This window comes from Rhincodon typus, chromosome 6, assembly GCF_021869965.1.
Source record: "Rhincodon typus isolate 14 chromosome 6, sRhiTyp1.1, whole genome shotgun sequence".
NCBI lineage: Eukaryota > Metazoa > Chordata > Chondrichthyes > Orectolobiformes > Rhincodontidae > Rhincodon > Rhincodon typus.
The window spans coordinates 66,249,584-66,266,423 of record NC_063337.1 but is presented as its reverse complement, the minus strand read 5'-3'; the positions used below and the strand labels follow the sequence as shown (position 1 = coordinate 66,266,423).

General features: G+C 39.3%; 1 protein-coding gene across 1 annotated transcript in view; it reads left to right on the top strand.

Moving 5' to 3' along the window:
• dzip1 (DAZ interacting zinc finger protein 1) overlaps nucleotides 1–16,840 on the top strand; it is a 77,123-nt gene that overhangs the window by 19,516 nt on the left and 40,767 nt on the right. The window contains exons 4-6 of the mRNA XM_048598400.1: nucleotides 1,590–1,714; nucleotides 2,704–2,865; nucleotides 7,495–7,638. Coding sequence (XP_048454357.1) covers nucleotides 1,590–1,714; nucleotides 2,704–2,865; nucleotides 7,495–7,638 — 431 coding nt within the window. The remainder of the gene's footprint in view (nucleotides 1–1,589; nucleotides 1,715–2,703; nucleotides 2,866–7,494; nucleotides 7,639–16,840) is intronic.

Sequence of the window (16,840 nt, the reverse complement as noted above, 5' to 3'; positions counted from 1 at the left end):
ATTTAGTCTGTTTTCTTTTTGACACAAGTTATTACCCACAGTCCAAATGGCAACTTTAGATCACAGTTCCCAGTACACAGCACCAAACCAAAATTGACAAAATATCAAAATAAAAAAAAAAGAATGGGCTTGATCAAGAAACTATTTTTCCTGATTTGAGGCTGTAAGTATAATCTCAACGATGCATTCATCATTTAAGATTGAAGTAACAAGTGCTTTCTTTACTCAGAGTTTTGAATCTTTGGAATTCCTTACACTAGAAACCAGTGGATAGCCAATTGTTGAGTATATTTAAGGCTATATTAGATTTTTCTTTCAAGAAATCAGGCAGAAAATTGAATTTGAACTCAAAGATCAGTCATAACATGATTGAACGGAGAGTTGGTTCAAATATTGTATGGCTTATTCCTTCCTTCTTTTATATTCTTAAACATAGCATACTGTTTTCAAAGTTTTTTTTGGGACTGTAAAGCTGTTCTTTTATTGTGCTGAACAGATTCATTTTATTCAGAAATAAATTGTCTCTAATTTTCTGATACCTTTACTTATTTTTATTCATTGCTATGTTCTCTATGCCATGATTGTTTTTATTTATTCAGTGGAGGTGGGCTTCACAAGCTGAGCCAACATTATTGTTCGTTTCAAGTTGCCCTTGAAAAGATGGTATTTATTATCATAGATCATAGAATTCCTACAGTGTGGAAACAGGCCCTTTGACTCAACAAAGCATCCCACCCAGACCCATCCCCCTAAACTACACATTCCTGAACACTATGAGCAATTTAGCATTGCCAATCCACCTCGCCTGCATGTCTTTGGACTGTGGGAGGAAACCGAAGCACTTGGAGGAAACCCATGCAGACACAGGGAGAATGTGCAAACTCCACACAGGCAGTTGTCTGAGGGTGGAATTGAACCTGGATCCCTGGCGCTGTGAGGCAGCAGTGCTAACCGCTGAGCCACAATGCCACCCCTCATCTAATAAGGTCTTAAGGGATGCCTGACACCTAATGGAATGAAGGAACAGGTGATGGATAGATTATTTAAGGGTTAATTTGGATGATAATTGTTTGTATAAACATGGGACGCAAGTAGTGGAGTATGAATTTTATAGAGTGTTGTTAACTGAAAGAAAGCTCTTACTAAAAGTGTGATTTTGATTCTGTTCAAAACGTACATTTTCTGTTTTTTTTAAGTCGTGGTGAGTGTCCTTTTTGAGTCACTGTAATTCATTTGTTGTAGGTACACCCACAATGCCATTAGGGAGGGATTTTGACCCAGTGACAATGAAGAAAGTGATATATTTCCAAGTTGGGATGATTTGTGGCTTGGAGGGGAATTTGCAGGTGGTGGTGTTCCCATGCATCTGCTGTCCTTGTCCTCCTCGGTGGTAATTATTGTGGGTTTGGAAAATGCTGTTTAAGGAGCCTTAGTGGATTTTGGCAGTGAATCTTACAGAGGATACATCATCTGGACTTTTAGATTTCAAATGTTGATCTCAAGACTTGCCTCAAGTACTACGATTTGATATCTGCTGAAAAACCTTGCCAATTTTCTGTGGCTAGTTCATATAATTGTTATGCCAACAGAAAAGCAGAAGAAGAATGAATCTGATAAGATCCAGGATGAAATAGATCAGTTGAAAAAGCAATTACAACATATTCAGTCCCAGCTAGAAACTGAGAAGCAGCTGTATTTTAAAACACATTCTCAGGTATGGTTACTGAAATACGAGTCTTTGCACTAGGCCACCTATTTTATGTTAAAATTAATATTTAACTATTGCAAAGCAAAAATGTTTCAGTTAAAATTATTTACTAATGTGAATTTAATCTCTGTCTCCTTGCAGGAGGCAAGTTTGTATAAACCTTGTGTCCTCCTGGGGCTGTGTCTCTATTTTTGGGATGGGCTGAGTGTGCCACCCTCTTGAGAAGAGTACCTACACAGGAATTCCCTGCTTTTGCCAGAAACTGTCTGATTTGAGCACTACCTTCATGCTGCACTGCCTACCAGCTGATGTCATGCTGAACTTCCTAAACTGGACCATACAAGTCCAGTGAATGGGTGGTCCAGCAGAATAATTCCTTAAAGGGCCATGTATCTAACTTTCAAGCAAGCTGAATTTGAGCAACTTGCGCTATAGTGAAGCATTCTGGAGTATTTCTGGAAGTATTATGCTGAGTACCTGCATCTGGTTTTTCTGCATCCTTTACAGAGATGGAAGATGTGGTTGACTCTTAACTGCCCTCTGGGATTGGCAATAAATGCTGGCCTAGCTGGCGATGCCCTCATCCAATGAATGAATGAATAAGTAAACATTAGCCTGGGGTTCTAGATAACCAATCCAATGACACTACTACTATGCCACCACCTATGCTGAGTCTTAGAACCAAGGAAAATATGTTCCTGTATCTTTAGCAACAGCTTTAAAACCTTAGATCAGGATGAAATATTTGATTAATAATCCTCCTGTCTCAATGAATTTGAAACAGCACACATGTTCAGTGCTTTTATTTTGTTTCATTCTGATATAATTTCACACTTATGCTTGTTCAGACATGGCAAGAACATGCAATGGTTCTTTAAATATAGCAGTTTTCGAATTCATTTGTTCTGAAATTTGTGCTATCTTTGAAATCAACAAAATATCTTTATACATTCATTTTGCACTTTACAGACTTAACATTGCCTGATATATTTTAGGAACTTGAAAAAAGAAGAATGGAAGAAAATGAAACAACAAAAAGCTTTGAAAGATGGAAGGAGGAAGAAAAAAAGAAGCTGAATAGTGAGATGGAGAAAATGAAAGAAATGCTTGCTGAAGAGTTTAGAGAAATGACTGAAAAGAACGCTGCATTGGAAAGAGTTAAGTAAATCTGTAGCCCCATTTTGTGCACATAATAACAAATACATAAAAGGTATGACTTGTTTTCTTACTCTACTTGCATAATAACTACTTAATGAGGTTTTATGTAGCAATTAGAAACTATTTTGGTCATTATTAATCTCATTCATGTATGGGGAATTTTGCTTTCAATTAAATGATTATCACATCCTAGCAGAGCAATTCCTGTGTTTTAGCATAAATTCTTGGCCGGACACTCTGGGCACTTCAAGCCTGCCTTGCTATTCAACAAGACAATGGCTATCAGCCCTCATTTCCTCTTTTCGGTGCCAGCTATCATAACCTTCAACTCCGCAATATTTCAAAAATCTATCTACCTCCTCTTTTAAATAATGTCAGTGACCTATCCTCTACAACTGTCTGGGTATAGAATTCCAGACTTTCACTACCTTCTGAGAGAAGACATACCTTTGCATCTCAGTTTTAAATGAGAGGTGCCTAATCTGGCATTCCTCCACTAGTGGAAATCACCTCTCACTTCTGTTCTATCAAGCTTACTCAGAATCTTGTATGTTTCAATATGATCAAATCCCATTCTTCTAAACTGTAATGAATAAAGGCCTAACCTATTTGGCCTTTCTTGATCGGTCAAACCTCTCATTCCAGAATTCAGCCAAGTGAACCTCTTCTGAATTTCCTCCACTGCCATGACATATTTTCTTAAATATGAGGGGCAAAACTACGTGGCACTCCAAGTTTGGCCTCACCAACACCCTGTACAGTTGTAACAAGACTTCTGTATTTTCAGCCCCATAGCACAAAATACCAAAATTCCATTTGCCTTCATAATTACTTGCTGCACCTACATGTTAACCTTTTGTGTTTCTTGGATTTGAATACCTAGATTTCTTGATGCTCCACCTCTTTGGAGTCTCTCTCCTTTTAAATAATAGTCTGCCTTTTGATTCTTCCTACCAAAGTACATGACCTCACAGTCTCCAACATTAAAGTCTAATTGCCAAGTTTTTTGCCCACTCAAATCTATTCTGTACCTCCTTGCAGATTCATTATGTCTTTGTTGCAACATGCCCTCCCATCTAGTTTTGCATCATCTTCAAATTTGGATTCATTTCCATCTGCCCTCTCTAAGCCATTAATTCAGATTGTAAATAATTGAGCCCCTAGGACTGAACCTTATGGCACCACACTAGTTACGTCTTTACAACCTGAAAATAATTAGTATCAACTCTCTGGCTTCTGTTTGTTCTCCTCAATTAATGCTAATCAGTTACCCACAATATCGGGAACTCCTATCTTAGAATCAGAGTCATACAGCACAGAAACAGACCCTTCAGTCCAACTTGTCTGTGCAGATTAGACATCCCAATCTGACCTAGTCCCATCTGTCAGCATTTAACCCATACCCCTCAAAACCCTTCCTATTCACATACACATTCAGATGCCTTTTAAATGTTGCAATTGTACCAGCCTCCAACACTTCCTCTGGCAGCTCATTCCATACACGCACCACCCTCTGTGTGAAAAGGTTACCCCCAGGCCCTTTTTAAATTTTTCTCCATTCATCTTAAACTCATGCCTTCTAGTTTTGGACTCCCCCACCCCTACGGAAAAAGCATTCGGCTATTCATCCTGCTTTTATAAATCTCTGTAAGGTCACCCCTCGGCTTCCAACGCTGCATGAAAAATGCTGCAGCCTATTCAGCCTGTCCTTGTTACTCAAACCCTCCAGGCCCAGCAACATCCTTGTAAATCTTTTCTGCAACCTCTCAAGTTTAACATCTTTCCTAAAGAAGAGCGACCAAACTTGTACGCCGTATTCTAAAAGTGGTCTATGTATCTGAACACCTAGGTCTGTCTGTTCGACACCACACCACTCACTTTAACTATGCAATTCCCGCCCTGGTTTGTCTTAGCAAAATGCAATACCTCACATTTATCTAAATTCTGCCACTCCTCAGCCTATTGGCCCACCTGCTCAAGATCTCGTACACTTAGATAACCTTCTTCACTGTCCACTATATCATCAATTTTGGTGTCATCCACAAACTTACTAACCATGCCTCCTATATTCTCATCCAAATCATTTATAAGAATGATGAAAAGCAGTGGACCCAGAACCGATCCATGTGGCACACAGCTGATCACAGGGCTCCAGTCCGAAAAGCAACCCTCTACAGCTACTGTCTGTCTCCTGCCTTCAAGCCAATTTTGTATCCAGTTGTCTAGCTCTCCCAGCTACCGTGTGATCTAACCTTGCTAACCAAACTATAGTACGGAATCTTGTTGAATGTTTTGTCGAAGCTGATATAGACAACTTCTACTGCTCTGCCTTCATCTGCCTTCTTTGTCACCTCTTAAGAAACCTCAACCAAGTTAGTGAGATACGATTTCCCATGCACAGGGCACGTTGACTATTCCTTATCATTCCCTGCCTTTCCAAATGCATGTAGATCGTCTCACTTAGAATCCTCTCCCAACAACTTACTCACCACTGACATAAGGCTCACGGGTCTATAGTCCCCTGGCTTTTCCTTTCAGCCTTTCTTAAATAATGGCATCACATTAGCCAACCTCCAGTCTTCCAGCACCTCACCGTGGCTGTCAGTGATACAAATATCTCAGTAAGGGCACTGTAATCTCTTCCCTAGCTTCCCATGAAGTTCCAGGAAAAACCTGATCACGTCTCAGGGATCTATCTGCCTTTACGCATTTTAAGACCTCCGGCTCTTCCTCTTCTGTAATACGAAGTCTTTTTCAAGACATCACTATTTATTTTCCCAAGCTCCCTGGCTTCGATGTCTTTCTCCACAGTAGATACTGACGCAAAATATTCATTTAGTATTTCATTCATCTCCTGTGGAGCCGCTCAAAGACAGCCATAATGATCTCTAAGGAGCCCTATTCTCTCCCAGGTACTCTTTTTTGCCCTTAATGTACTTATACAGTCTCTTTGGATTCTCTTTAACTCTATTTGCCAAAGCTATCTCATGTCCCCATTTTGCCCTCCTGATTTCACACTTAAGTATATTCCTGTAGGATTCACTTGATCCCAACTGTCTATACTTGACATCTGCTTCCTTCTTTTTCTTGACCAGAGGGTGAATTTTTCTAGTCATCCAGCAATCCTTGCCCTACACACTAAGAGGAACGTGCTGACTGTGAACTCCCATTATCTCATTTGTTAAAGGCCTCCCACTTCCCAATTGTCCCTTTACCAGCAAATCACCTTCCTGAATCAACTTTTGAAAGTTTCTGTCTAATACTGTCAAAATTGGCCCTATTACAATATTGCACTTTAACCTATAGGTCAGTTCTATCCTTTTCCATAACTATTTTAAACCTAATAGAGTGATGATCACTTGCTCCTGAATACTCCCCCAGTGACACCTCAGTCACTTTCCCTGCTTTATTTCCCAACTGAAGGGCAAGTATTGGTCCTTCCATAATAGGTATATCCACATATTGAATAAGAATGTTAATTCCTAATTACTCACCATCCAAGCTCTTAAAACTATGGTAGTCCCAGTCTATGTTTGGAAAGTTAAAATCCTGTTCCATTATAACCCTATTATTCTTATAGATTATCTGGGATCTCTTTACATATTTGCTTCACAATTTCTGCTGACTGCTGGGAGGCCCATAATACAATTGCAACAAGTTGGTCATTCCTTTCTTATTTCTTAGTTCCACCCATATATTTCACTGGATGGCCTCCCAGGAATATCCTTCCTAAATATAGCCATAATGTTATTCCTAACCAAAAACACCACTCGCTCACCTCTCTTGCCGCTCTTTTTATCGTTGCTATAGCATCTATACCCTGGAACATTAAACTGCCAGTCCTGTCCATCCCTGAGTTACATTTCTGTAATAGGTATGATATCCCAGTCCCATGTTCTCAACCATACCTTAAGTTTCTTTACCTTACCTGCCATTAAATGTTGTGTGGTAACCTTTAATATAGTGGCTTAGCAGATGCCTTCTGACCATCTCAATAAATTACATCTACTGGTTCCCTTGTATCAACACTTACCAAGCAGTTCCAGTCTGGAAACAAGCCATCTTTTTTGTTCACTGGGGAGACAGGTGAGGGGGGAGATGGCAAGTTTAGACCCTTAAAATGCTGTTAATTGATTACTTAAGGGTATTAGTTGCTGGTGAGTCATGCAAGTTCTTATCCAGCAATTCATTATCGAATGACAAGAAGGAGTGAGTTTCTGTCCAGGGGCACCTCATCCATTTATTTCCTGTTCCCTCCTGCAATCTCCTAGGAGGGAACAATTGTGTATTTTCTTTCTATTTTACATAGTCTGTTTTCTTCCAATTTTATACATGGCATGATGTTAAATTGAATCATCTAATTGAAACTTCTAGTTTAGGCTGTATGGCTCAGTAGATACTTTTCAGTTTGTTTGTTTGAGACAACACTTTGTTGATTGGCCTGTTCACTCAAGAACCAGATCCCATTTAGAGATTTGTACTGTTTCAGTTCCTTATTTATGCAGGGAAAAAGCTCTGTATAAAAGTAAGAATTCTGTTCATTCACTACTGACCCCAAAATCCAGGAAGTTGCAATATGTTTGTGTTAATTAAATGTTAATTTTATGTTTATTACATGCCCTGTTAAGGAACTTTTGCAGATAAAGAGTACTAGCATGCAACTTAAATCTAGTCTTGGAGCTTTGAAAAATGAACATGAACACAACATTCAGGAGGAAAGCCGACGATACCAACAGGAAGTGAAGGATCTTAAGAATATTTTGGAAAAACGGGTATGCTAATTTAGTCTTGTGGATTGCCATCATAATGATTAAACTTTGAATGCTTGTCATAAGTTATTAAGCCACTGTATCATGTTTCAGACATTTTGTCCACTTGTTATGTTTCAAGTCATAGTATATTTATATAAGATTTTTATACAGAAGTACTGACACTGTGGTTGTTAATTTAGATTTACCTGTTATTTTTCCTTGGATTATAAACTGGAAAAGTTATTGTTTTGTTGCAGTGATTGATAGAAACATGAGTCGTTTTTTGCTGACGATGGGGCAGCATGGTGTATTTATAATGCTATTGTACTAGTGATCCAGAGGTTCAGGCTAATGCTCTGTGAACAAATCCCACCAAGACAGCTGGAGCTATTTAAATTCATTTAATAAATCTGGAATAAAGATCTAATCCCAGTCATGGAGACTGTGATAACTTTGTTAATTATTGTTAAAAAAAATCTGGGTCACTGCTGTCCTTCAGGGAAGGAATTCTGCTTCTTTTCTTGGTCTTATCTGCACAATGAGGATGACTTTTATTTTCCTTCTGAATTTGCCAAGCAATTAGACAAAGATTGCAAACTAATCCCATTGTATAGAATTGGATTAAAAGTGATTTAGTAAATGGAGACGTTGCAGTTGGAATAGTGCAGTAAACCTCAATAAATGAAGTTGATTTTATTTTGGGGAACAACTTGGCTGCTTCAAATTGGCTTCATCAAGGTTGTTGAAACAGCCATTAGAAGGAGAAGAAACCGACATTGTCTGAGTGAAACATCCCAAATTGTTGCCTGATTCTGTTGTAACAGGAAGAAAAGAAACTTAGTAAAAAAGATGGTATAGAAAATCAGTTACTCAACACTATTTTTGAAATTACTATTTTTGAAATTTTAAGTAAAAAGAATTAACGTAAGAGTGAATTAAGGTGAATGAATGCTGAGACAGACGAATTTTTATCAATAAGGGAATCAAAGGTTATAGAGAAAAGGCAGGAAAGTGGAGTTCAGTATGAGAAGATCATCCATGACCTCATTGAGTGGTGGAGCAGACTTGATGGTCTGAATAGCCGACTCTGCCCTTACGTCGGATTGTCTTATGAACTTACGTAAAGAAAATGAGGCTGATGTTTAGCCTATCTTCCTTAATAGAAATGCTATAGATGGATCCTGAATTGAGAGAACTGTATCAAATTCTACTCAAAAATTTAATCAGCACCATTACCTGAATGTTATTATTTAAAAGACAAAATGCTAATGAGGAAATGGAGATGACCTCAAATACCAGTGGATAGGAGATGGAAGTTATACATCAAGTGATAGTTCCATCTGATTATTGTAACAAAATGAGAAGCTGACAAAATTCCAATAGCAGGTGTCAAGTAAATGCTAAAATACTAAAACATTTTTATCAGACATGACTCATGAAGCTGTAGAGAAATTTTGCTAAGTAGTTTGAGAATGCCAACTATCAATTAAACCTCCACCTTTAATTCTGACACCACCTTTCAATCAGTGAGTGTGTCAGAATAGTCAGAACAGAAGTATTTTTACAGTCATGGAAGAAATAGGCAATAAAATTAGAATATTGAACAACTTGAACAATTAGAACAACTTGAACAATTAGAACAACTTGAGAATGAATCAGAAATTAAACTGTTAAAGTTCAACCTTCCAGGAGTCAAATTGGGAAAAACAGTCTCAACAGAATATTGTGCTATCTCCTGGTAAATGTTCCAGCCAACATTATTTGGCAAAATTTTGTAATTACAAAAGCTATTACAGCTTCATCAATTAATTTGTGTCAGTAGGCCAGGAAAGATGTTTTGGCTACACATGATGTCAACATAAGATATGTGTTACCCATCAAATAATACCCTTACAGACTTAGCAGGCTTTTAATAAATTGTGTAGGACTTCAACCTCAGTTTTTTTGAGGATATGACTAGTAGAAAGTGGACAAGGTTGAATCAGTCGATGTGCGCCCAGGCTTTCAAAAGGCTTTTAACAAGGCTCCACTCAAGAGATTAGTAAGGAAAATTAAAGCTCATGGTATCGGAAGTAATGTATTGACATGGATAGAGAACTGGTTGGCGGACAGGAAGCAGAGATTTGGAATGAACGGGTCCTTTTCAGAGTGGCAGGCAGTGACGAGTGGTGTAGTGCAGGGTTCAGTGCTGGGACCCCAGCTGTTCACAATAATATACATTAACAATTTGGACAGAGAAGTTGAATGCAATCTCTCCAAATTTGAAGATGACACTAAGCTGGGTGGCAGTGTGTGCTGTGAGGAGGATGCTGAGAGGGTGCAGGGTGAATTGGGCAGGCTGGCTGAGTAGGCAAATACTTGGCAAATGCAATATAATGTGGTTAAATGTGAGGTCACCCACTTTGGTGACAAAAACAAGAAGGCAGATTATTATCTGAATGGTGGCAGTTCAGGAAAAGGTGAGGTGCAATGAGACCTGGATGCCATGGTGGAGTGGTCGCTGAAGGCTGGCGTGCAGGTGCAGCTGGCGGTGAGGAAAGTTAATGGCATGCTGGCCTTTGGAATGAGAGGGTTTGAGTACAGGAGTAGAAATGTCTTGCTGAAGTTATACAGGCCTTGGGTAATGAGAGCAATTTATGTTTCCTGGTCTGAGAAAGAACATTCTTGCTATTGAGGGAGTCCAGCAAAGGTTCACCAGACTGATTCCTGGGCTGGCAGGACTGACATATGAAGAAAGACTGGATCGACTGGGCTTGTACTTGCTCGAATTTAGAAGAATGAGGGTGGATCTCATAGAAACATATAAAATTCTGCTAGGACTGGACAGGCTAGATGCGGGAAGAATGTTCCTGATGTTGGGGAGGTCCAGAAGTGAGTGTTCACAGTCTAAGAATAGGGGGTAAGCCATTCAGGACTGAGATAAGGAAGAATTTCTTCACTCAGACAGTTGTGAACCTGTGGAATTCTCTACCACAGGAAGCTTTTGGGGCCAGTTCATTAGATATATTCAAGAGGGAGCTGGACGAGGCCCTTGTGGCTAAAGGGATAAAGGAGAATGGGAGAAGGTAGGAATGGGATACTGAAATTGCATGATTCTCCCTGACCATATTGAATGGTGGTACAGGCTTGAAGGGCTGAATGGCCCATCCTGCACCTATTTTCTATGTTTCTGTGTTTAAAGCCAGGCATGGAATTAGTAGCTTTTAACAATTATAGACGGTTCAATAAAATTTCCTCAAAGTAGCATTTTCGGATGCTATTATTGCAAAAACTGAGTAGAAACATTAGTCCTTTTGTTTAAAAGATATGGGTTGCCCAAATAAATAGAATCAGGTGAATGTTGAAGTTTTATGTTACAAATATTCAAACAAGTGATAAATAATTTGGGAATAAAGCAACTTTACAGCTTTAAATTTATCATCTACGATGTTACGGAGCATTGTAAAGATGGCATCAAACTTTAAAGACTATGATTACAGTTTATTGTCAGGAATGCCCTAGTTTTTGGGATAAAGGAATCCCCCTGTTAGTGTTTGCCATTAAGGATGCCTGCATGTGTCCACAAGATTCATTCCTTTTGAATTGAAATGCAGACATGAGGTGAGAGGATCCCTTAAATTAATAAACTAAAAATGTATTTGCCAATGTTCGCTTTTGACCAATATGTAAAATTTCCAAAATAAAGTAACCAAAGTGTATGAGTTGGCCAAAAAGAGTGTTTAACAAACAATGAAAAGTAGAGCAAATAAAAAGATCGAAGCTCTAAATTCTGTTGCTGCAGACAAAGTGCCGATACTGTTATGTATCCCTGGAGAACCATTACATGTTCACTGGAACTCATCAGATCAAACAGAAAATTAATGATGAAGAGTATACAATGTCCACTCCGGACAGGAGAAAAAAAAATCAGTGTGTGTGTCAGAATAGTCAGAACAGAAGTATTTTTACAGTCATGGAAGAAATAGGCAATAAAATTAGAATATTGAACAACTTGAACAATTAGAACAACTTGAACAATTAGAACGACTTGAGAATGAATCAGAAATTAAACTGTTAAAGTTCAACCTTCCAGGAGTCAAATTGGGAAAAACAGTCTCAACAGAATATTGTGCTATCTCCTGGTAAATGTTCCAGCCAACATTATTTGGCAAAATTTTGTAATTACAAAAGCTATTACAGCTTCATCAATTAATTTGTGTCAGTAGGCCAGGAAAGATGTTTGGCTACACATGATGTTAACATAAGATATGTGTTACCCATCAAATAATACCTTTACAGAGTCAACTCAGAGGAATTATGGCTCAAGCACAAGATAAGATAGACAATATTTGTGATTATTGAACCGAGTTGTAGTAGCTGGGGAGCTCACCTGTTATGATAGTGCCAAAACCAGATTGCTGACAAATATTATGTATTGATTATCATAAATTCAATGCAGTAACACATGTGGATTCATGTCTGATTCCATGATTGGAGGGTTTTGTTGAGAGGATTGGACATGCATGATTTAGTATTAAAAAATTGTTTAAACATTGCTGAAAGGAGGCTAAAAATTTGAAGCTTTTTGCTTTGCACTTATCAGAACTAAGATGTAAGAAAGAGACTCTTTTTCTAAAAAAAGGCACCATTTTATACAGAATTTGAAAAGGGTGATGATTGGTTAGTCATGGAGTCAGAACAAGAAAAGTTAACAGCCAGCCTTAACACCCAGACCAGACAGGTAGGTTCTGATTGGTGAGGGGGTTGCTGTAAGTATGCAACAGAGATTTGCTGTCTCTATACAAAGTATGTACAAATTCCTTTAGCTGCATAAAACAGGGTCTTCAGTATTTAGGTGTGTAGTTCCTACCAGGACAAATGCAACACGTTGTGAGCTCGGCCAATAATCTTAAATTTGTTTTCAGTATAACTTCCAATAGCAGAATCACATCGAAAGGTGGACATGCATTTCAGAGTCTTGTAAACATGGGCTAGTTAAACATGAGCATTGTGCTGTGAGCTGCGAATGGTCAATGGGACATGTTGTTTGATATGGGGTCCTCCAGTTATTGAGATGTATTGCTTACATACCTGGCATCACATTGCCACTGAAACTCGTGTCATCCTTTGCATTAACTCATTGGATGTGGATGTTGCTGGCTGGGCCAGCATTTATTTTTCATCTCTAGTTGTCCTTGAGATGGTGGTGGTGAATTCCCAATGGATATGTCAATGGATCAGGTATAGCGACTTTCTCTTATCAGCTTATTTCTTCCCTCTCAGTGTAAGGCTTATGGAGTTTGTGAGGAATGCACTTTCTTTCAATGTGTATGTTAAAATACATAAGTAGGAATCCCTCAGATTTGTTAATGGTACTCTAAATTCCCCTTTGCATAGTGTTTATTGAAGGGTTACTTTGGGTGAAGGTTGCAGCACCATAGAGCAGTTCTATGCATTGAATCAAATCATAATTTTTAAACTAGCCTGCAAACTGAAGTGTCAACTTGCGAACTAGGTATGTTAAGGATTTTTATTTGCCAAAGATGACAGTTTACCAAAGTAAAATACTGGAGATGTGTGAAATCTGACAGCAAGAACAAAATGTTAGAAATACTCAACAAGACAGGCAACTTCAGAGGAACAAAGGTAATATTTCAGTTTGATTAACTTTCATTGGACCTGAAGGAAGTTAGAAAAGAAATAGGTTTTAAGGCATGGGGAAAGATCCAAAGACATCTGCTATTAGGGTGGAGGTCAAGAGAGATTAATTTATGAAACGCCAAGGAGCATGGTAATGAGTTTCGTAAAGACAAAAAAAGATGTGTCCACATGAATAGTGAATGGATATATCACAACTATCTGAATGGAACACGAAGGGCTAAAGAAAAAAATGAATCGACCAAGCTAGAGAAAAAAATTAACAAGATGGAGGCACTGGTTGTGATCTAAAATTGTTGAAGTCACCGTTCATTGCAGAGATCTGTTGAGTGCCAAGTTGAAAGATGAGGTGATGTTCCTTGAGCTTGTATTTAGCTTCACTAGAACACTGTGACAGACCAAAGACAGAAGGTCAGAGAGAAAATAAAGTGCATACTTTAATGAGAAGCAAGTTTTGGGTGTTGTACTTGCAGACAATGTGGAGGTATTCTGCAGAGCGGCCACGCACTCTGTGTTAGGGCTCTATATACAGCAGATGGACATTGTGAGCAGTGAATATCATATTCAATTGAGACGAGTATATGTAGTGGCTGTTTCACTTGGAAGGATTGTTTGGTGCCTTTGGTGAGAAGAGAGATGTTAAAAAGTCAGAGTTTTCACATGGATGGGGAAGGCTGTGATTGGTGGTGCCATGCTGGTGGTGGTGCAAATGACAAGATGATCTTTGCAATACAGAAGCTGAAGGGGTGGAAAGTAAGGACATGACGATACTATTACGCTTCTGGGAATTAGAGAGAGGAACGAGAGTGATGGAGAGTGAAATGGATCACGAACAGTGCAAGGCCCTGTCAACTGTGCTAAGGGAGAAATCTCAGTTGAACAAAAGGGAAGTTGTATCAGAATTATATCTAGTATGGAAGGTTGTGTCATTTGAACAGATATGACAGGGATGAAGAAACTTGGAGGATGGTACAGATTCCTTACAGGAAGTAATGTGTGAATATGTAGTCAACGTAGGTTGGTAGTGTTGTAGAACAGAGGGACCTAGGGGTGCATGTACATAATTTTTTGAAGTTTGCGTCACATATACACAGGGTGGTTAAAAAGGCATTTGGCACTCTTGCCTTCATTGGTCAGACCTTTGAGTATAGGAGGTGGGAAGTCATGTTGAAGTTGTACAGGACATTGGTGAGGCCTCTTCTGGAATACAATGCCCAGTTCTGTTGCCCAGTTATAGGAAGGATGGTATTGAGCTGGGAAGGGTTCAGAAGAGATTTACCAGGATGTTGCAGGGTATGGAAGATTTCATTTATAAAGAAAAACTGGATAGGCTGGGACTTCTTTTACTGGAGCATAGGAGGTTTAGAGGCAACCTGATAGAAGTTTATCTATACCTCTCATTATTTTATAGACTTAATAGTAGTTGTCTTTTCCCTAGGATGGTGGATTTCAAGACTAGGGGGCACGTTTTTTAGTTGAGAGGAGAGAGATTTAAAAAGATATGAGGCAATTTTTTTTATACAGAGGGTAGTTTGTGTGTGGAATGAACTTCCTGAGGAAGTGGTGTATGTGGGTACAATTACAATGTTTAAAAGACATTTGGATAAGTACATGAATAGGAATGGTTTGGAGGGATGTCAGCCAGGAGCAGGGAGGTGGGACTGGTTTAGTGTGGAATTATGTTCAGCATGGACTGCTTGGAATTATGTTCAGCATGGACTGCTTGGACCGAAGGGTCTGTTCCCATTTTGTATGACTCAATGACTAGGTCTGGGAGTCTAATGATTTGTAGTGAATATTGGTTGATAGCCAGCCTCAGAAGTAGAAATGGTAGAGTCCAGGAAGGGAAGTAAGATATCAGAGATAAACAGTGTGAAGTTGAGAGAAGTGTTCATGTCAGAAATAGGAGACCACACAAATACAAACTATCAACATAGCAGAAATAGAGGTAAGTGAGTGGGCATGATTAGAAATATAATAAGGAATGTCCTCCATATCCCTCGGAACATTTAGCTATAGCAATACCTTTTTTGTTTGGAGAAATTGAGTTGAATTAAAGGAGAAATTGTTCAGAATGAGAGCAATGTCGATGCTGACATTAATGGTAATAGATGGAGATTGTTTGGATCTCCATTTAAGAAAGAAGCGGAGAGCTCTTAGATCATCCCAGTGAAAGTATAGATGAATTGGCTGCTCATGGAGAAGAGGAGACATCTATGGCCCGGAAACTAGAAAATTGTCAAAGTGACAGAGGATACAGTAAGAGTTAAGGAAGTATGTTGGCAGAGACTCATTAAGGGAAGAAAAAGTAGTATTCAAATTGGTAGCAATAACTTCTGGGAGGTAAGAACAGGCTGAAACAATAGGAGGACTTTGAAGCAGGCTGTTTGTGGTTGAGAGACTCTGAGTTTAGAGGCTGTGGAGGGGTTATCACCAAAGGAAACAAATGAATGACAGTCTTAGATACTTGGTACTTTATTACACAGTCGTTCTGCAGTGGGTGGTGGGAGGAAGTGCCAGAGACATGATAGCCTATGCTAGATAGGGATCAGTCTGCCAGAAAAGAACAGACTTTTCAAAATGTTTGATGACATTGGGTTTGACCTGAGAGAATGGAGTCCTACAAAATTAGAAGGAGATAGAATGGAATGATTGAAGGGAGCAGAGATATTGCAATGGCCAATGTCATGCCAATCGTTCTTAGTTAAAGCAACTAAAGAGTGTAAGAGGCCAGAGAGAGAGAGATCCAGATAGAAGTAGAATATTGGAGGTGGATGAAATGCCCCTTTAAGCTGGTGGAACTCTCCTGGACAGAGAAGTGGAGATGGGGGTGGGACAGAGGTGATGAAGGAAGGACTAAGTTGAGCTCAAAATTTATCTAGTTGGGTACATAATGGAATGTAACTGAAATATTTGCTGATGACTGGACATGTAGAGTCAAACAACGGAAGATCAGGAGGCGTTAAGATGAGATAGGGTTGGAGGGAAGGTATATGCAGAAAGGATCTGGAGGGACTTTGGTAGTTATGAGTTGGCGAATCTTGAAATCCTTTACACCTGCAAAGAAGTTGTGGCACAAAAATGTCTAATAATGCTTTCCAATGAAGAAATTTAGATAAAGCAACATCCATAAAATCCTTACAGTGTGGAAACAGGCCATTCGGCCCAACAAGTCCACACTGCCCCTTTGAAGAACATCCCACCCAGACCCAATCCCCTGCCCTTTCCCTGTAACCTAGCATTTCCCATATCTAATGCACCTAACTTACACACTACGGGCAATTTAGCATGGCCAGTCCTCCTAACCTGCACATCTTTGGACTGTGGGAGGAAACCGGAGCACCTGGAGGAAACCCACGCAGATGGGGTGCAAATGTACAAACTCTACACAGTGGCCTGAGGGTAGAATTGATTCCGGGTCCGTGACACCGTGAGGCAGCAGTGCTAACCAGTGTGCTGCCCTCCTGTAGCCCTGCACAGTCATCCTTTTTAGGCAACAATCCAATTCCCCACAATCTAAGGCAGTGCTTTGTGAAGTAGTTCTTTTCCCCCAGCTTGCCATTCTCATTTTTGTTTTGCCAATTAC